Source organism: Carassius gibelio, chromosome A16, assembly GCF_023724105.1.
Source record: "Carassius gibelio isolate Cgi1373 ecotype wild population from Czech Republic chromosome A16, carGib1.2-hapl.c, whole genome shotgun sequence".
Classification (NCBI taxonomy): domain Eukaryota; kingdom Metazoa; phylum Chordata; class Actinopteri; order Cypriniformes; family Cyprinidae; genus Carassius; species Carassius gibelio.
The window spans coordinates 10,574,545-10,595,089 of record NC_068386.1 but is presented as its reverse complement, the minus strand read 5'-3'; the positions used below and the strand labels follow the sequence as shown (position 1 = coordinate 10,595,089).

The 20,545-nt window shown below is 35.8% G+C and overlaps 1 protein-coding gene across 2 annotated transcripts in view; it reads right to left on the bottom strand.

Moving 5' to 3' along the window:
• Positions 1 to 642: 642 nt before the first annotated feature.
• LOC128030594 (maestro heat-like repeat-containing protein family member 1) overlaps positions 643 to 20,545 on the bottom strand; it is a 28,032-nt gene continuing 8,129 nt past the window's right edge. The window contains exons 13-43 of one of the 2 annotated variants that reach the window (XM_052618350.1): positions 19,588 to 19,710; positions 19,129 to 19,236; positions 16,980 to 17,124; positions 16,469 to 16,512; positions 15,897 to 16,038; positions 15,281 to 15,333; positions 14,983 to 15,090; positions 14,375 to 14,494; positions 13,957 to 14,079; positions 13,594 to 13,740; positions 12,712 to 12,738; positions 11,935 to 12,057; positions 11,623 to 11,702; positions 11,368 to 11,506; positions 11,164 to 11,259; positions 10,974 to 11,078; positions 10,197 to 10,332; positions 9,954 to 10,066; positions 9,695 to 9,847; positions 9,001 to 9,155; positions 8,726 to 8,891; positions 7,681 to 7,886; positions 7,458 to 7,595; positions 7,049 to 7,163; positions 6,402 to 6,548; positions 5,832 to 6,020; positions 4,255 to 4,404; positions 3,941 to 4,075; positions 3,559 to 3,661; positions 3,328 to 3,393; positions 643 to 3,016 (exon numbers count right to left, since the gene is read on the bottom strand). In XM_052618350.1, coding sequence (XP_052474310.1) covers positions 2,940 to 3,016; positions 3,328 to 3,393; positions 3,559 to 3,661; positions 3,941 to 4,075; positions 4,255 to 4,404; positions 5,832 to 6,020; positions 6,402 to 6,548; positions 7,049 to 7,163; positions 7,458 to 7,595; positions 7,681 to 7,886; positions 8,726 to 8,891; positions 9,001 to 9,155; positions 9,695 to 9,847; positions 9,954 to 10,066; positions 10,197 to 10,332; positions 10,974 to 11,078; positions 11,164 to 11,259; positions 11,368 to 11,506; positions 11,623 to 11,702; positions 11,935 to 12,057; positions 12,712 to 12,738; positions 13,594 to 13,740; positions 13,957 to 14,079; positions 14,375 to 14,494; positions 14,983 to 15,090; positions 15,281 to 15,333; positions 15,897 to 16,038; positions 16,469 to 16,512; positions 16,980 to 17,124; positions 19,129 to 19,236; positions 19,588 to 19,710 — 3,732 coding nt within the window. In that variant the 3' untranslated portion in view covers positions 643 to 2,939. The remainder of the gene's footprint in view (positions 3,017 to 3,327; positions 3,394 to 3,558; positions 3,662 to 3,940; positions 4,076 to 4,254; positions 4,405 to 5,831; positions 6,021 to 6,401; positions 6,549 to 7,048; positions 7,164 to 7,457; positions 7,596 to 7,680; positions 7,887 to 8,725; positions 8,892 to 9,000; positions 9,156 to 9,694; positions 9,848 to 9,953; positions 10,067 to 10,196; positions 10,333 to 10,973; positions 11,079 to 11,163; positions 11,260 to 11,367; positions 11,507 to 11,622; positions 11,703 to 11,934; positions 12,058 to 12,711; positions 12,739 to 13,593; positions 13,741 to 13,956; positions 14,080 to 14,374; positions 14,495 to 14,982; positions 15,091 to 15,280; positions 15,334 to 15,896; positions 16,039 to 16,468; positions 16,513 to 16,979; positions 17,125 to 19,128; positions 19,237 to 19,587; positions 19,711 to 20,545) is intronic. The other variant, XM_052618351.1, reaches the window with a different exon arrangement.

Here is a 20,545-nt window from a genome sequence, read left to right as displayed (position 1 = left end):
ATTTTGAAAATCAGAATCTAATCAAGGTAGCTTTGACCTTTTGGTCCAGTAGAATTATTGTTGGACGAGCAATCTCATTCAGTTAAACAGGTCATTTATGTTGTTAGTCAGCTTTTTGTTCTGGAAGTGTCATGGGGCTTCTTTTAGCACACATTACTGCGGCCTCTTGTGGCTGCCTCTGGAAGTGAAATACCCTTTTTGTACCACAGTACAAGAACGTGCTGTTGCGTGACCATAACAGGATAGCATCAGATGCTAACGTCATGATACCTTTATGAAAATAAATGAAGTATAGCATTTGGTATTTATATAGTACTACCACGAGGAGGTGATGTGAATGAGTCAATATAGTATGGTCATAGTCTATCATTTTAATACTATAATCAAACAATAAAAATATTAAGGACATAATTTAACGAAACCTCTATATTTTGAAAGTGCTCCAGTGACAGCTTTTGCATTTTTTTCTGATAGTGTTGACAATTAAAAAAAACGAATTCATTTATATATCAATACTTTATACACACACACACACACACACACACCCACCCACACACACACACACAGATCTATATGGAGATTGTATTTTAGTTGGATTTTCTAGAAAATTTTCAGAACTCATCAATTAAAACAACATGACAGTCCCTGTGATAACTTTAATGACTCATTAGTACATATTCTCATTTCCATCATCCAAAGATCAGCTCTTTTACATGATACAAAAAAATAAAAATGTCTAAAAAGGAAACAAAAGACATAAAACATGCAAACATGACACAGCGCCCAATACTATGATCGCCCAGCAGAAAACCTGCAGTGGCCGTTTGATTGCTCTGAAATCCATCCCAGACACAAACACAATATTTCTGTGACTTATCCAGGAATGTATCCCAATATCATTACCACACTGGGTTCCTGACCGAATGGAATAACTGCCACTAATTGCTTAATTCTAAAGTTTTTAGAGTAATGGTCTGCGTCCTTAGTAAACACTTTACTTTGATTGACTTAATGCATATTCAACACTCTGAGCAACAAAGGACTTGTTAATATTCTTCCACTCTCTGCACCCAGAGCTTCCGTTCTTCTACATAACGCCATACAGTATCCACTGTTTTGAAGAAAATCTATTTTCTGCAATTAAATTTATAAACTGCATATAACATTCAAAATTTTGGGGTCAATAAGATTTGTTAATGTTTTTGATAAGATAAGTGATGCTGCATTTATTTGATAAAAAACACAGCAAAAGGAGCAATACTGTGAAATATTTTTAAAAATACTATTTTCTATTGCAATGAAATTATTTTCATTAGTCTTCATTGTCAATGTTGAAAGCAGTTGTGCTGCTTACTATTTTTGTGGAAACCATTATATATATATATATATATATATATATATATATATATATATATATATATATATATATATATATATATATATATATATATATATATATAATATGGATAAGGATTTTTTATGAAACGTTAGTTCAAAATAACAACAATGATTTGAAATACAAATCTATAAGTAACATTATAAACATATTTTTCACTTTTGATAGATTGAATGCATCCCTGTTGAATAAGTGTTCATTATTTTTTTTTAAATAAATAAAGCTGATACTTGATGACCCCAAACCTTTGAACAGTAGTGTATATTCTAAGACAAAGATTTAATATTTTACTATTTCTCACTAAAAGTCACACCAATGCAGTTTACAAAGGTTTTGTTGCTTAATTCTTTAATGCCAAGAGTCATTAAATATTAATAAGCTGGAAGAATGAAGACATTATTAGGTCCTTTACACTGAAATAGACCCACTCCATGAACTGTTTTAATTGATGACTATGTGTTTACATAATATCTCATAGAGAATCAGAATTCATGATTGTGATTTATTCCTATATAGTATGTTTAACCACTTCTACTGTACAGGACACAGTACAGTAGCTACCGCATTTATAAAAAGCAGCTGATTTACCAAACCATCATCACTTTTGTCCTGTTTATTAAGATGATTAAAAAAGAAAAAAAAAAGTCTTTAATTGACTAAATCTCAACAATCTTCATGCTCAAACTCTGAAACAGTGGCCACACTTGTGAATTAACATACAATTTACAAAACGGAACAAGACAAGTGCCATAGACAGGGCCAGCACTGGTGTTTCAGCTACACAGACACTTCACAAAATGAGTATGAACCTCGTCAGAAATCTTTTAACATCTACTCTACTACATTTTATTCTTTAAAAATCTATGTTTTGGCACAGCTTTTGTCTACTTTTATGACGTGGTCGAGAAGGAAGCACAATTGTGTTTGCTCTACTAGTGCATGAGATACATTCAGAGCCACGGACTTCACAGCAAAAACACTACAAATGCTTATTTAAATATCATTTTTGATTGTGATTTCAGAACAGGAGATTTCAGTTGCAGTTAATGCCAATGCACATCCTTATTAGGGTGATTTATTGCTGAAGGTTTATGGTGGTCAATACTGTATGATCAATTATGGGATTTAAACTAAGCACTACATCTGATTTTATTACCAAAAAAAAATAAATCTAAATAATTTTTTAATGACTGAATGATTTCAAGTAGTGATATGCATTTAGCACGCTACATGAATGGTCAAGCAAGTAATATTAGCAAATATCAGTCTACTTGTGTACAATTTTAGTAAGTCAGATTTGTAAAGGGTTTACAGGTGCATACCTCACATTAAAAAGTGCCACAGGTGAAACTTAAGTGCTGTAACGTCAATAAATGTCTTCTCCATTTTATTCTTCTCATTTCTTACAGAATAAGTGCACAGTCTTTGGTCAATAATAAAAGCCTTTCAAGGCTTGTTCTAACACAACAATTCAAAGCTTCCTCCTTATTCAAAGCAACAAAAATCAAAGACTAATCTGATTGGCTATAGAGCGGAGGTAACGTCAGTGAAAATGACCCATGGCTTCAGCGGCTTTCACCCGCACGAGAGGATCTGGATCCTGCAGCAGCATCACCAGACCTGAAGAGAGGAAAAAAGGACATGAGAAAAAAAAAAAGTCTTTTAGTTTGTCCATTCATAAAAGTAAACAGATTAAACATACAAGATAGTTTATAACCAAACAAATGCATAGTGCATTCATGTGTTAAGAGTTACAACAGCAATATATTCTACACTGCAGACTACCAGACAATATCACCATTAAATAGAAGCAAAAATAATATTCCTTAGGTGCCACGAAACAGCAAATGTAGCAACATAACAATGATGTGCTGTCCTTCTTTAAATATATCTCTTGACTGCAGGTATTATTCAAGAACTGTGGTACCTACCTTTGGTCACTGACCCCATGTTCATATGGGAGAAATGCTCATCAGGAAGGTTCCCCAGCAGAAATCCTAAACACACACACACACACACACACACACACACACGTTTACAAAACCAAAACATACATACTCAATTTTTTTCAATAATGTACAAAAAAAAAAAAAAAACATTTAGTGAAGCACAAATATTTGCAATACTAAATACTGGACTAAAATATATATATATATATTTACCAATAAACATGGCAGCACTGGCTCTGATCTCAGCCCAGTTACTCTTGAAGAACTGAATGACTGTGATGTGGTAGAAGTTCAGCATGCCTGGAAAATCCTGGATCTTTGGAGAAAACACATTATGACTATTTATTTCTCTCTAGCCTTTTCAAACAGATCACAGTTCAGGAGAAAAAAAAGTATTTCATTTTTGAGTGAACTACTAAATTATACTACTAAAAAATCATCTATTCATTTCATAAACAGAAAAAACATTGGGTATAAAAAAAAATCCATACAAATGTGACGGAGCAGTTATAATAACATTCTTATAAAAGGGAATCTGTCAACACATATTCTACATGTGTTCTTAAAATAAAGAAATCTTTGGCTCTTGCCGTACTAGGTATTTGGTGAGGTCATTAATGAACTCTCCATAATGCAGTCCCTTCTCCTCAAGAAGATGTTTCTGGAACATGGCAGAGATCTGTTCTGAACCTACGACTGGAGCACATATGCGCATGGCATACTTGCATGCCTAGGGGAACAAAGAGACACGTACTAAACTCACACATAAGCAGACGTCATACTTTATATTCCTCATATTAGAATAACTCTTAAAAGACTACTTTTTGCATTATCTTTATAATTTTCAGTGTTTATAGACATTACAAGAAAATCAATCTTTGTAGGAGTGTTTGTGGACTAAACACTGACCTTGACCACTTGAGGGTTGGGATCACTGAGATGCAACAGCAAGCTGACCAGAACATTGTGGATCTGATCTTTAAAGACTGGCTCACCCGAGCCGAACTTCGACAGGTTCCCCAGGAGCATGATGGAAGCACAACGGATCTCATCGTTCTCCTGACAGAACATAACAACGGATCTTTAAGTAAAGCCATACAACAACAAAAAAACCATGCTTTCCAAAACACTGTACTCTAATAGTCTGTATTTACCAAAAAAAAAAAAGACAATTTTTACAAATAGAATGCAATTGGGCCTAAAACAGCTCAATTGACAGTGAATGTAGGTGTTTAACCCTTTAGTGTGTTGATTGTCAGCTTCAGGAGGTCAAACAAAATATTATATTTGTTTTGTTTGAACTTTTTGCAACCCTATTACTAACATTAGGGATGTCTCTACATACAGTTCAAAGCTGTAATACACATAACAAAAATGTTTACAAATTAATTGTAAAAAAAAATAATAATAAATAAATAAAAATTGGTATGCAGTCAACTTTTTTTTTTAATTCATATAAATATTTATGAGTTAAATTATTAATGAAAAACTAGATTTTCCTTTAAAATATATATATTTTTAATTAATTATTTATTTATCAAATTATTTATGTCCTCCCATTATGCTGTATAAAGGGTTCCAAAATGTAGGACACACATAAAATGTTTTTGGTAATTGTTTTACATAACATGACTTTTAGCTACTAATAAAACACTGGGTTACTTCCTTTTTATCCTTTTAAAAAATTGTGATACAAATTAACCTGTTTTATCAGTAATCAAACTGAGGTTATCTTAAAGCAGCAGCATAAATACTACTGTGTGCAAATTCTAGCTCCACAATTGACCCTTTGTGAAGACCCGCCCCGCTTTGTTACTGTTGCTACGTCCGACAAGCCATGGCGTTCTCTAGGGGTGCTCCGATCACGATCGGCCGATCTTTATGCGCATCTCGTCAGTAAATACATAGAGCAGCTGTTACTACACAGAGCCGTTGTTAACTGAGAAGATGCACCAAAAACCGCTGAAAATGAAGTGGATTTGCGCATCTTCTCTATTAACAACGGCTCTGTGTAGTAACAGCTGCTCTATGTGAAATCACGCACCTGATGGAATTAACCGCTGATTAGAGAACCGGCTTTACTGACGAAATGCGCATAACGATCGGCCGATCGTGATCGGAGCACCCCTAGCGTTCTCACGGCAAACATCTGTTCTCACGCAGTAGAAAAATACAATCACAGAGCAAAGAGGACACTGTCAGCTTTTAAATTTGGTCATTTTTTAAAGAAGTTCAAACAATAAATACAGTTTTTTGGCTTTTTAATGTGCCATGACACATTCAGTTTCAGCTGCACGTGAACCGATCATCTCTTCCTCTTCACTAGTTTAATAGCACAAAATAAACATGAATTGAAAGATGTCAGTACACACCATTTTTCAAGTCCAAGTTAATTTTTTTTTTTTTGTTTTGATCAGTCAAGCTCCCAGCAAAGGGTCAATTGTTATTTAAATATTCTGTGTCTTGTCTCAAGACTCAAGACTCACATTCTCCAGAAATGGTTTAATCTTCATGAAGATGTAAACCACAAGCAGTTGGACGTTCTTTTGGTCCAGGTAAAGCAAAATCTTGGACATTCCAGACATGGCCTCCAGTGTGATGAGTTTCCCTGGATCGTCCTTTTCTTCCATACCCGAACTCATGGCTGCTAAAAGCTCCTTTGCATATTTATTCACCTGAATGGGAACAAAGGCACTGAGATGAACATACAGCAACATATAATTACACACTTAACGGACCGCTTTTGTTACAATGCTGTTGTGAGTAATGACAAAACCTCACTCGACTATAGAGAGAAGACATAAACTGCTAAGAAAAGAATAATAACAGAGCAGAACATGAGCGGGGCGTTTTAAGCAAACAACATGGGGAGCTTTGAGACAGCAGTTGTTAGGCAGCATTTCAGAATACAGACAAATTACTGCAAACGTCCTTAATGACTGCTGCATGAACAAGCTCACATATGTCTCACGCTGTTGCCAAAAATCACTGCCCAGAAAATCAATTAGACTCTTCATCCAATAAGTGTTTTCAGATGTCAAGCAGGGTGTCTATACCTTTTCAGGTGAACCCACAGCAATGTTCCCCAGGCCTCGGACCGCCAGCATGCGAACCGTACCACAGGTGTCAGTAATTCTTTCCATCATGTTGTTCATCAACATGTCCAAAATCATCAGTTCAGTCACTACGTGGTGGTTCAGCAGCTTGATGGAGGAAACAAATAAATATTGGCATCTAATTTACAACAGTTATTAGTACACAGTCAAACAAAAGGTGAAAAGGCTCCTGTATATATATATATATATATATATATATATATATATATATATATATATATATATATATATATATATATATATATATATATATATATATATATATATATATAAACACCCATATTGCTGTTGCATGGTTCATTTCTGATCTCACAATGTCTCAGAAAGTATTCATATTAAAACATACAAGCAAAACTGAATGATATTTGCAGTATTTTGCAATTTATTGCATCCTTGCTAAACTGAAAGATTAATTTATAAAAAATAAAAAAAAAATTCACACTGAACCCAAACATTAGTGCAAATCGAACCATGAGAAATTTAAACAAGTACACTCTTAATTACACTTACAAAAGAAAAAGAAAGACTACGATTTTGAACTAAGATAACTAGACTAAGATATCTAAAACAAAATCAGAAGATCTCACCTCAGAGAAGAACGCTGTGACTGTGATCCTCTGACACTCATAAATATTACAGAGAGAAGGACACAGATTTTCCACAATTGCAGGCAGTCTTGGACCAGCATGCTTTGCCATTGCTCTGATAGAAAGAACAGCTTCTTCAATATGTAGCATTGTAGAGGATCACACTTAATCTTACCACAGTGGAATAAAAAGCAGCATGTTAGCTCCAAATTCTTACTTTTATATTTCAGAACTTAATTTCCTTGAATACACTGCATGAGACCATGCATTTTACAAAAGCTATAAATTGACATGTGGCATTCACAATATATGGTAAAAAAAGAACATTTCTACTGTCATTCAGATCTCCTTTATCAAAGTAGAAAAGTTCCAAGAGGACCGGGGTATGACGGAGGACAGGTGTGTGTACCTGGCTAGCAGAGTGACTCCTGTTGTGTGCTGCTGTGGGTCCTTCATCTTGTCCCAAGCTCCCTCCTGATCTAACGGTTTCACGACAGCATCCAGCTGAGCTCGACCCAGCAGGATCCGCAGGGCCTCCACTGCCACCCTGAACACACAGCAAAGAGAAACACAGATGTCTTATAAACTGTTAGAGATATCTAAATCCTGAATCCCATATTTACGCCACTCACCCGCAAACATCAAAATTGGCCACATTCATTTTGTTGGTTGTTTTGCGGTCTGAAATGATGCTGTTGCTGTTGAGATCTTTAGGTAGCTGAACTCCCACGCTGGAGCCCAAACGCACCAGCAGAGAGCTGAAGAGCTTTGGAAACGCGTACGCCACGGCGTCAGCTGACTGGCCATTCAGCATCATCTCACGCAGGGCACAGGTCATCTAGAAAACATTGCATTAAAAAACTAAATCCCTACTATTAAGAAATAAAATATATTAAAACAGAAAACAGTTATTTTAAACTGTAACATAGTAATGTGCAATATAACTGCTTTAATGTATTTTTGATCAAATAAATGTAGTCTTAGTGAGCATAAGAGATTTCGGTAACACTTTAGTATAGGGTCCAATTCACACTAATAACTACTTGCTTATTAGCATGTCTATTATTGACATATTGGCTGTTTATTAGTGCTTATAAAGTACATATAATGCATGACATCTATAATCCTACCCAATACCCTAAACTTAACAACTATCTTATAAACTATTAATAAGCAGCAAATAAGGGGGCAATTGAGGCAAAAGTCATAGTTAATGGTTAGTTAATAGTGAGAATTGGACCCTAAAATAAAGTGTGACCGAGATTTCTTTCAAAAACAAATTACTGAGCCCAAAATTATGCACAGTTGAGTAAGCCATTGAATAAATAAATGGAACAAAAAAGGTTAAAAAGTGTAACACCATTTCCTAACTAATTTGACAATTTTCTGTGAGAGTCAGTGGAATCACATGTCAAGACTTTTTGCAAACAGTCTCCATTTTTGATGTGTTTAGGCACTGCTCACAGTAAAATCTCTAAATCCTGCTTCTCAAAGCTGCATTTTAAGCATTCCGTTTTAAATCTAGGGTTATTTGTTAGATTTTGGAGCTTCATGCAGCATTTCTCCTTCATTGAAATTATTCAACGCTGCATAATTGACACATTGTGCCTAGTTAGGATGAAGCGTTAAGGGTTTCAAAAGCCGAATTATATAAATCCTACAGATATTAATACTTACAGCCAGTGGCTGACTTGTGGCAACTTTGGTCAAACCGGGTCTTAACATAGACTCTTTCTTATCTACATAGGGAACCATAACAGTCAGCTTCTCGATAATCATCTCCATGATTTGCAGGGCCAGAGTGCTGTCTGCTCCTAGAGCCATCCACATCTCACAGCTCCAGCTGGAGAAAACATACAATGACACAAACATCATTATTATTATTAAGCTTGTACATCATTGAGCACATGACAATGAATGCTATGACCATAAACAACACGATCAGTAATTACCTGTCATATGGTAGTGGGTAGGCAACGAGCGTGTTGACCACTGTCTGTAGATGCTGTGTAGCGAGGATGAGGACGGACTGACCGATGGCCACCTTCACCTGCTCTTCACCAATCACCTGCAGCCGGTTGTGCAACACCTCCAGCATCTCTGGCACCTGACAAACAGTCAACATAAAAGAAGTGAAATCTCACAAAACAGAAAATAATTACAATTTAATTGAACATGAAAATGAAGAGAACACTTGTATCACATGTAAGGGATTTGGGGAATGTTGGAGAAACTACTTTTAAACTAGTTTTCTGAGCTACTAGTAGTTAAACTCCACACTGAAATTGAAGTGTTTACTCGCAAAAAATCCACTCTAGTGCTTCTTGCTTTGGTCACTGTAGAAGTGTTACTCAATTTGACAATAAATTGTGTCTTCATGAATGATTCATTAACAAATCAGCTGAAGAGTTAGATTATCAGTGAATAATGACATAAATTGCAGATGCTTGGAGTCAATATACAAACTAATACTTTTATTCAGCAAGGATAAAGTGTTTGACATTGTTACAAAAGATTCTATTTCAACTAAGTACTGTTCTTCAAAGAATACTGGAATACATATATATATATATATATATATATATATATATATATATTTTTTTTTTTTTTTTTTTTTCTCCAGAATCTGATGAAAGTGCAATGTACCAGATCCTGCAGGCCAGCACCTCTGTTCTTCAGCAAGGTGTTGAGGATCACGCTGGATGCTCTGGAACAGTTGGACTGGGAGTCCACCAAACCATCAAACAGCATAAACAACAGCGTGCTCAACTGCTGCTGGGGCAAACGCTTACTGATGATCTAAAACACAAGACACAGGGAGTGGAGAGGGTCAGTTTCAGAAAGACAGCTGATGGATCTGAAAAGTTTTTTGGAAGTATCAGTATTTTCCATCAGGACAATTAACCTTAGTCAGCTCAGAGCATGTTTTATACAAAACTGAATGGTCAGGATTGCTTAGCTTCTCGCGAACATCTAACAGGGCCTCAACTGAATCATCCTTGTAGTCCAGTGAAAAGCCTGTCAGGTAAATGAAGGAGGCAAAATACTTTGCTAAGCATTTCAGCATAACATAACACCGTAAACAAGTTCATATTGACACAGACTGATTATAGACAAAACTGATTTGTGCTATAAAAACAATCAGTACCTTCATAGCGCAGCTGTATGTACATTAGTCTATAGATGCAGTCTATGGCTGCCCGTCGCACCTCAGGGTTTGGGTCTGTGCACCGTGGGCCAAGACGCCCCACAAGAGCTCCCAAATTATGGAATGACACTATATTCTAGACGACGAGAGAATGAAAGAAAAAGATTCATTAGCACTGGGCTGGAGATCCAGTAGAAAAATACTACATTTGTTTCCCAAAGCACATACTTCATTAAACATCTTTAAGGAAGAGCAAAATAAATGATCCTAGTTAACATTTCAGCTTGGGCAGAGTAAAATAAAAAATAATAGGTGTTCAAAGTAAATGTTACATTGTTACATTGTAATTATACATTTAAGTGCTGAGTAATATTAATTAACTACATGGTTAGCATTAGGATTAGGGTTTGGTTTAGGGTTATTGCATGTAATTATGCATAATTAATTGTTAATTATAATAGTAAGTACATATAACAAGGACACCTTAAAATAAAGTGTTACTGAAAGACACTCACACACTTAATTAACTTGGTTGCACAAGTATTTTAAAAATTGCTGAAATATATTTGAGCATGTTGTGCAGTTAAGAGATGCTTAAAAAAAAAAGGTAATAATAATAATAATAATGAGTAACTCAACATTGTAACACACAACCCTTTAAACAAAACCTTTCCCAACATTAGAACCATCACTAATTACTGCATTAAGGATCTTACAGATGTGTAGGTAATATACATTCACACACACACACACACACTAGTTAATGCTGTTCCTTACCTTCACACTGAGGTTGTCCAAGTAGAACTGCAGGAGCTCTGCTGTGGTCTTTACTGCTCTCTCCCGCTCATGGTCTTGTCCTGAGCTCAGCCAGCTCTCTATATGCTGGGAAATGCACAAGCACTCAATAAATGTGGCTCAGACAAAGGGACTACAAATTGGCAGGAAATGTTTATAGTTTCTCCTTTACCTTGAACACAGACTGCAGACCATCAGGACTCAAGTCTCTGGCTAACACATTCCTCAACAATTCATGAAGAGCATTAAAAGTGTCTGAATATAAGATCTGAGGAAAAAAGCATTGCAGTGAAAAATAGTATTTATGTTTAAAGCCTACAGGAGAGAGTAGTCACATTCCCAGGTATGTGCAAACGCATGCATATTTTATTCTGACCTCTCTTTGCTGTGGATCCAGCACTTCTTCATCTTTAGCCTTGTCAGGAGTGTCCACAGTAGGAAGCCCATAAACTCCATTAAGACACGTTTTTAACAAGTCAAAGTTTTCATTTTCCGTTAAAGGAGGATCTAAGTTTCTGAAGGCTTGAGTCAAGTACTTAATTGCACTGCATCACAATGGTCAAAAGGTTAAGTTTTAAAAATCTATAAATGCAGAAGCACAACAAAATAATTATTGGAAATGGTAGGATACATAAGGTTGGCACATGTGGTCAAAACAAGATGGCGAACAGGAGTCCGCATGACATCCGTTGGTTCTGCTTTTATGAAATCCTGCAGGTAAATAAAAGACAAATGTCAAAGAAGTCTGCATATCATTCTGAAACTGATCTGAGATTTACAAAAAAAACAACAACACCACCACCACCACTTCACATGATGTCATATTTATCTCCGAGATTTTGGCCAATGGAAACCAATGGAATGTTTTTTGGTTTTTTTTCTATCATTGAAAACATAAATACATATACTGTATAAAACAACTGAATTATATACATCATCTCACCATCATAACACCCATTAGCTCTTGTTTGCGGGAGAACAGGAAGCCCTGTTTACGAACACTTCGGCTGATGGCCTTGGCAATGAGTCCGACACTATGAATAAGACTGAGCTTCATAGTCAGGTCCTATGAAGTGTCCATTTACATACATACACACACACAGAAAGAGATGTTAACACACACTCAAACTACGGAACAGTGCATGTGTCAATCAAACAGCACAGGCAATCCTGGTCAAAGCTGTACTCAGCATGCTCATTATAACTCAATGTTTGACAGTGCTATAAGAGAAGAAAATCTATCAAATCTAGACAATCTATGACACTATAATTGTGATTCAATAGAAAAAGAGTTGAACTGATGAATCAAGCCACCTAAAATCCACAAAAGCCAGAAAACCAAGTATCTAGACACTGTGATGCTTTAGTGAAACAAAGGTTATCAGGTTAGTGAGCACTTTTTGACCTTCTCAAAAGAACAATTTACTTTTACTTACGACTTTAGTGTAAAGCGAGTTAAAACTTGAACATATCAAAACTTAATATATCAATAGACCTTTTTAAAGGATCCAGAATAAATAGGATGCCTATAAAGGCTTTTTCAAATCCGTCTCAGGGTCATAAAGAGATAGCTGAGAGGTGTATGCACTTTTTTTTGAGAAGCTCAAAAGGTTATACTGTAAAGGTTTTGATTGCAGCATCAAGACTGAAGAGAAAGTGAGTTAAAGTTTAAAGGTCAGAGGTGAGAGAAGCTCCTTGTGATCGCTTCCCTTCACGGTACCTTGGTCTCTACTTTAAATCCCAGGACCTGTACAACAATAAAAGTAATGATCCAATGTAATTCACACACATTAAAGATAATCAATTTTTTTAACAACAGAATGGATTAATGTGTAAGAATGATGAATTAAGTGACCCTTCAGATACTGTTTGTAAACTGAGATATAAATCTAATAAACACCTTTAGTCTGTTGTATATATATCATCTCAGTTTAGCGAACTCGCTAGAAAAAAAAAGCGAAATTCTCCTCAAATTCCATCAAAGTCCAAGATGAACTCAACTTTGATATTCAAATAATACTGCAGAACATTAAAACAAAATGAGTCACAAGGTTCCCTAACAGTGAAATTATTTTAAATTGCACAATTACGTTCTGATTATTGATGAGGTATGATTCAGTCTCGAGACGATCAAACTGTCATAACTGCAGCATCAAAAGCAACCAACTGAATCTTTTCAACAATATACAAGGACTTTCAGAGGACTCGTTTAGCAGAACACCTCATTTCTAAACACATTTTTCAGTTTTGCGCCTCACTGCTGTAACAAACAATGAGAAATGATTAATGTATTAATTCTGATCAAATAAATGAGTTGTTCTTCTAAAATAATAGAACTACAGAGGCATGAGCATTTCAATTTACCCAAAAACCTCCACCAAGCATCCAACGCAAATGCAAGTTGAGTCATATTTTTGAGCTAGAAGTTACTTTTGTTAACTTAAGTGGAATAAATAACACTTTAGAATTTGGAAAAAAATCTCACTAACACTACAGTAATTGTGCTGTATTTCTGAACCACACAAATACATTTGAATCACAAAAAGATGCTGTTGTAGACCATCAATATAATGGATTTTCAATTGAACCCAATGTGTTTTACCTTGGTGTTGAAGTTCTTGGAGATGTTTTGAAGTATGTCACTGTCTATGCGAGTGAGGAGCTGTTCTTCTGGAGCGTGCAACGCGACATATCCATAACACAAAATGAGAGTGCTCTTCATTTTTTCCACATCAACATCGTTCTTATCCTTAATGAGAAGACAAGTGACACACAACAAGATACATGTAAACGTACAATGAACCACTTTGACTAGTTACATTTTGCAATTACTATTATTAAAATATATATATTATGTTAAAACAATTATTGCAAACCATATTTATAAGTTACCGTTTTTAATAATCTAATGAGGGAAATTTAATGTAATTTGCATCATGTGAGAAGTACAATGAAGCTCGCCTACTTTGAGAAGACCAAATATCCCGGAGGCTTTCCTGAAGGCGTCAGACTTCCCAAACTCCTCCAGTTTTTCCAGAGTGCCATCAAGATGACTGCTGGCACACAGCCCGATTCCCATGGCAACACCCTGCATAACAATTACTGCCTGTTCATTATTCCTAATTAGCGGCTTTAAAATAACTGCAGAAACCTCAGATATCCAAACTGTGGAACATTTGAATCAATTATATACCAATCTATGATTGGAAATGATGTGATCCGTGTTCTCTTGAGATAACTGACACTAGACAGTTGAAGAATGACCTCAATTTGGGTAAAGGAATGGGTCAGAATGGTTGACTGGTCATCTAACAAATGGCAGAACATATTTTCCAGAAGTCATGTTTTTAATCACCTGAAACGTGATCGAATAAGTGCCATACCGTTCTTTCGGTTGCATCATTGTGTCGAGTGCTGATCAGGATCTCCTGCAGCTGTTTTCTGACCAGCTCTTTATTACAGCACTGCTGGAGAATCACGCCGATACACCTATACAAAAAACTCTATTTAAAAAAAAAAAAGAGAAAGAAAGAACAGTTTAATCGCAAGAACCCAGGAAATGATGTAAAATTTACATTCAAATACTCTGTTTGGGCTAACTGCATGGGAGATTTATTATGTAGGCAATAATTAAAAAAAAAAGCTGAGAACAATTGTCTTGAACAGCTGTTTTATACACATTTATATTTCTCCAAATCAACTTTTACACATTCAACGCATCAATACTAGAGAAACATTTGCTCTCACAGTCCTTTCAGAAATGATTACTTATTGGCAGCAGCTGCAATCACAATGATGATTATGTGTTTTATTTTCAAGCCCTACAAAATAACAAGAACAAAACAAAAGTAATACAAAATAAAATGAGACTTATAAAATAGAGGGGAAAAAGGGGATTCCTATAAAATTCCTAAATCTTCAGGACTTAGAATGTTTCTTATGTGAAATAGGTCTACAAAATGAAAACTCCTAGATAGATTTCTAAACTGACCTTCTCCTCCAGAGCACTGTTGTAGGTTGGAAGATATCGTGTGGCTTCTACTGCAAGCTGACCTGTCCACTGGCTGTCGTCAATAGCTGCCAGGGTTTTAGACAGGAGCTTCATCACAATCAGAAAACAATGTCTGATTAGTCACATTAACTTTGGCCATTAGGATGTGTGCATCTTGTCAATGCAAGATCTTTTACTTATTCTTCTAGATATAGATATAATTTATTCCTATAGATTACTAATAACGCAAGCCTTTTTTGCAATACCCATTTATAAAGTCGTATATATTACTACAGACCTGAAGTAAACTTTCTTCCCACTTCTTTTGATCCAGAGAATCATCTGTTGATTCTGGTTAGAAGACAGAGGACAAAATTCAGTCAGAGATGCATTCAAACCACTCTCTGGAAAGAGTCAAAGATAATGGGGTGCCCAATATAATTTTTTAAAGCTGTGCCGTGTAACTATCTTGGATGAATGTGAAATACGATTTATCATATTTAAATATGATTTTGGCTGTATCTTGGTAACATCTGGTTGTCTTGTGAGTCTCAAGGACAGGTGGTTGTGGTTTTGGAAGACACATGAGAGGTTTCACTGAAACCTCGTCAAAGCAGATGATTTAAGAACCTCGAGCGAGTCTTGAGAACCTGTGAAGTATCAGTTACTAGACTAAATATGGTAACAACCTCTAATGCCAGAAAAACTTACTTCTCTAAAATATCACAGCAGGTTAGATCAGACAGAGCTGATATCTAAAATACGTTTTGAGATGGTTGCACTTTGGCAATCATGGTGAAACACTGAAATGTGCAGCTGAATGTTATGACCAATATGTAGCATGGTCTGATTGCCTTATGTGGCTGTACCTAATCCACACGTACACTACATCACTGTGGTATGTTTGAACAAACCTTCAAGATGACTGAGCAGCTTTGGAATCTCATTTTCCCAAAGAGGCTCGGCTTTAGGGTGAATGTTAGGGCTGAGAGCATTGAGCAGACTCAGGGAGGGAGCACCGTGCTCCCTGCATCGAAACGGGAACGCTGCATTCACCTGAGGAAAATGCGACATTAATTTTAGATGTTTAAGGTCTGCATTTAGCAGTGACTGAATGACATCAAGATTCAAAAGATTGTTTGAGTTGAAACTGTCTTCAGAAAAAAGTCAACAACAAAAAAAGGGACAAAGAAATGCAGCAATCAAGACTAAAAAAAACCCAACAAAATGGATATTGTTAGCTTGAAATCAATATAGTGTTTATTATGCTTTTAGAAGTTTAGTGTTGGTATGACTTTATGTTCTCTTATGTTCACAAAGAATTCACAAACAGTAATAACAGTAATATTTTTAAATACACTTATTTTTTATTTCAAATAGCTTTTCTATTTGAATATATTGTACAACGTAATATTTAACATTTAAGCTGTCACTTTTGACTGAATTAACAACCTAATTAAAAAATCACTAGGAATGCAACACTTACCAAGAGCCTTATCATCAGGATATATTGTGAGGGAAGACTAGAGCCTGTGGGAAGAAGGAAGAAACAGAGTAAGATGGGGTGGCAGACAAGGGAAGTAACCCATTAGTGAAGCACATGATCCAAAAGCATTACATTTAACGAATAAATAATCACTGAACCTGGGACTTATTTGTCCTACTAGAGTTCAATGTAATCACTGTCAGCATAAGAAACAATTACCATCTGCCCCAAACACTTTATTAACTTGATAAATACCACTTTTCATTTAACTAATTAGAAACAGACTCAACAGGCAAAGCAAACGACTTGCAATAAAAACTAACGTCGGCAAGTGCAATTTAGTTTCAGGCCAACATCGGAAAATAAAGGTTTAATAACTGCTGCTGCACTCGCCACACTGCCAAGAAGACAGAACGTGTGATTCCAGGGTGTCTTTAGGTCAGACAGTGGAAAAGCTCTTAGTCTGGGACTAGGCTCATCAGTGACATCATGACTGTGTGAGTGTCCACACCTTGTGCATTGAAGTCGATGATGAAGCTGGCTTCTTGGGCTGCTCGTTTCTTATTGGCCAGCAGAATTAAACTCTTGCACAAGGGGGTAGTGGCGCTGGCGTACTGATTTGGGGTCAGGTAGCAAAGCAACATAGGCCACAGAACCTACACAAGAAACAACATCATTTCAAATGCAATAATTATATGAAGAAAACCAAAGAAATACATAGAGTTAGTTTTGGTCAATTAAGGTTAATACCTCCCCATCAAGGCCATAATTATTACATTAAGCTCTAATGCGATATACAAATTAAAGAATGTAAATGATATGAATCTTTACTCAAAAACTGTACATTTAACAGTATTTTACTGTAAATTTACATGAAATTTCTATTACCATTTTATTAAATTTTCACTACACATACTCTTTTACAATTAAAATTATGATGCTTACATTGGACTTTTGTTTAACATTTTCCTTGAGGTAATACATAAATATGAATAATTATGTAGGTGTGTGTGTGTGTGTGTGTGTGTGTGTGTGTGTGTGTGTTCTTGTTTTTGTGACCTATCAGGACACAACTCTGTATAATGACATGGGTATGACACAGGTATTACAAGGAGAGGGTGACTTATGAGGACAAAACCCATGTCCCCATTTTTCAAAACGCTTATAAACGAGATTCAGAGTTGAGTTTTTTTGAGAAAGTAAAAATGCACAAAGTTTCCTTTGAGGGTTAGGTTTAGTTGTAGGGTTGGTGTAGGGCGATAGAATATACAGTTTGTACAGTATAAAAACCATAATATAAGTAAAAAGAATAAAAAAAATCTTTATCTGGCTCCTACTGTATGTTAAAGTTCAGTAATTTTACTTCAATGGCAATGTATAGGACCTTTTCTGTGCCATTAAAATGATTTATAACTAAAGTTTATATATAAATAAAACAAAGGAAGACCTCAAGGAAAACAAATCAGTGTCTACCCTGATAAATCCCACGAAACATAAATCCATACTCACAATAAATCTCAAAAGTCTAAACTCTGCGCTTTAAAACAACGTTAACAACGAAAATCTAAAAATAGTCTGGCTGTATATTCTTTTCCTGACATTTTCCTGGTTTTCATTTGTTTTGGAGGAAGGAATGGAGACGGTCTCATCTGCACATAAACTGTCTTCGTCTGTCTGCTGAGGAGAGATCGCTGTCAACAGCCTGCTGTTGATGTTGGGAAGCTCACAGGAAAAAAGGATCTAAAATTACTCTAGACACTCTCTCTTACAAGCGGCAGTGCCGGGCCGGGGCTGCTGACTTTGGCTGTGAAGATGATGGAGTGTGCTGAATGACTGCAAAGGCCATCTCTCACAATTCATTGAGTTGTCTGTAGGATAAGACGCATTGCAGATGTGCAGGTGTCTGATTTAGTGGCAGCAGGACTATCACTACTGATAGGGTGGTGTTAGCGCAGTGGATAAGACACATGCCATTGGTGTGAGAGACCCGGGTTCGAATCCACTGTGAGACACCAATGTGTCCCTGAGCAAGACACTTAACCCCTAGTTACTCCAGAGGCGTCCTCTGACATATATAGCAATTGTAAGTCACTTTGAACAAAAGTGTCAGCTAAATGAATAAATGTGAATGTACTATAGACACTGATGTTCTCCCTAATTAACCACGGTTTTATTATAGTAAAAGTGTGGTAACTCTGTTTTTTTGGTGGATTGATTACTTTATACACCATGGTTAAACTAAGGTTAGTGTAGGGAAACAATGGTTTAACTGCAATAACCATTGTTTCTTGATTTTTTTTGTAGTAAAACCATGGCTAATTTTTTAAAGGGAATAATGAGTGATCAATATTGGTTTTCAAATGGTTGATTTTTTTTATTATTACATTCGAACCCCACCAAGACGGAAAATTAGATCAAAGATTGATCAGCAGCCTTAAGATTGACAGTTAAGATATAACAGCTTTATGATATTTACCAAGCTCGCTTATAAGGGCATAAAATGACAAATTACATGCAAACATGGTGAATCATAATGCTGCACAACAGTAACAGAATAAAGCAAAACAAAAGTGAGGACAGCACATTTTGAAGGAAGAACCATGACTTCAAGAGTCAATATGAGGTAGGTGTTAATTGTTTGCACTCGTCTGTATACTCACATCTGTCAGGCGACCCACTGTGGTAGTGAAAAGATGCAATGTGTTATCACACATGCTACGCAGAGCCTCGTTGGTCACTTCCTCTGGGTCTGGAGGTCGCTGTCCTCGCTGTGTGAATAATGAAAATGTATTAGCTATAATGGATCACACAACCTAGCATAACTAGGGCTTATAACAGTTCAAGGCTAACTAAGAGAAGGGAATCACCCCTAGCTAATGTAAATATTTAAAAGCTGAGGAGTGCATTGACATATGACACAGCATGGGCTTTGAACTAAATTAAAAAAGCTTGCTACATAGATCTCAAACAAATCAAGTACAGACAATTTTGGAATTCGTTGCATAAGAAATCAAGCGAGGAGATTTGTAACTCAAAGAGAAGTTCAAATATGATCTACAGTCATGTGACACTGCTGATCTGCAGTAAGAGAGGTGTTAGTCAGTAATGGTTGTTTGTACATGGTAAGTGTCTGGTAGAGCACAGTGCTGGATGATGAAACGGACAAGCAGGTCTCCTCCCTCTATCTCCAGGTAACCATGATGAGCCATAGCACTGATCACCTGCACCACTCTCTTCTTCACCTGCACAGACAAAATGAGCATTTCAGCACAATTATCTCACATGAAAGAAACAGATCACATATATTTATATAACTTATATGGTTTATTGTCACATTATAACTTTTAAAAACATGAAACACATAAAACAATATACATTTTTGAAAATATTTTAATCGCTTGACCCTTGTCTGACTTTAAATGATAAAATAAAGATAAAATAAAGACTGAAAACAAATATTTATTGTGGTAAAAAAAATAAAAATTAATATATATAAATATATATATTAATTTATATATATATATATATATATATATATATATATATATATATATATATATATAAAATTAAATTTATGCATTTAGCAGACGCTTTTATCCAAATGGTGTAGCACAAATCTGTGAATGAATGTTCCAAAGTGAAGTAAAGTTTAACGGATTTCCCCTGCTCAGGCAGTAGGGAGCAAAGAACACTGTGTAGGGACCATGTCAATCAGAGCACAGTTCATGCATGGAGCTCTCTCCTAATGATGATCTCAATCAGGTGTGTTAAATAAGAGAAACATGCAAAATATGCAGATCGGTGGTATGCAAGGACTGGAATTCATCGTTTTCATGGAGGGCAAAACAAGGCTTTCCTCCACTGACCAGCAGTTATTTTTACGAAGTTTGCATTAAGAAGTAATAAAGTAAGTGATATTTAAAGGGCAAATTCAGTAGGCACCTTACTAATGATTCATACTTAGTACAGGCAAGCATATAACCCAGAATATAAATGCACACATAATTTATTATTTAGGAAAAAAGAGCCACAGGCTTCCCCTGTTGCAGCATCTTTCATTTATACTATAGATACTTT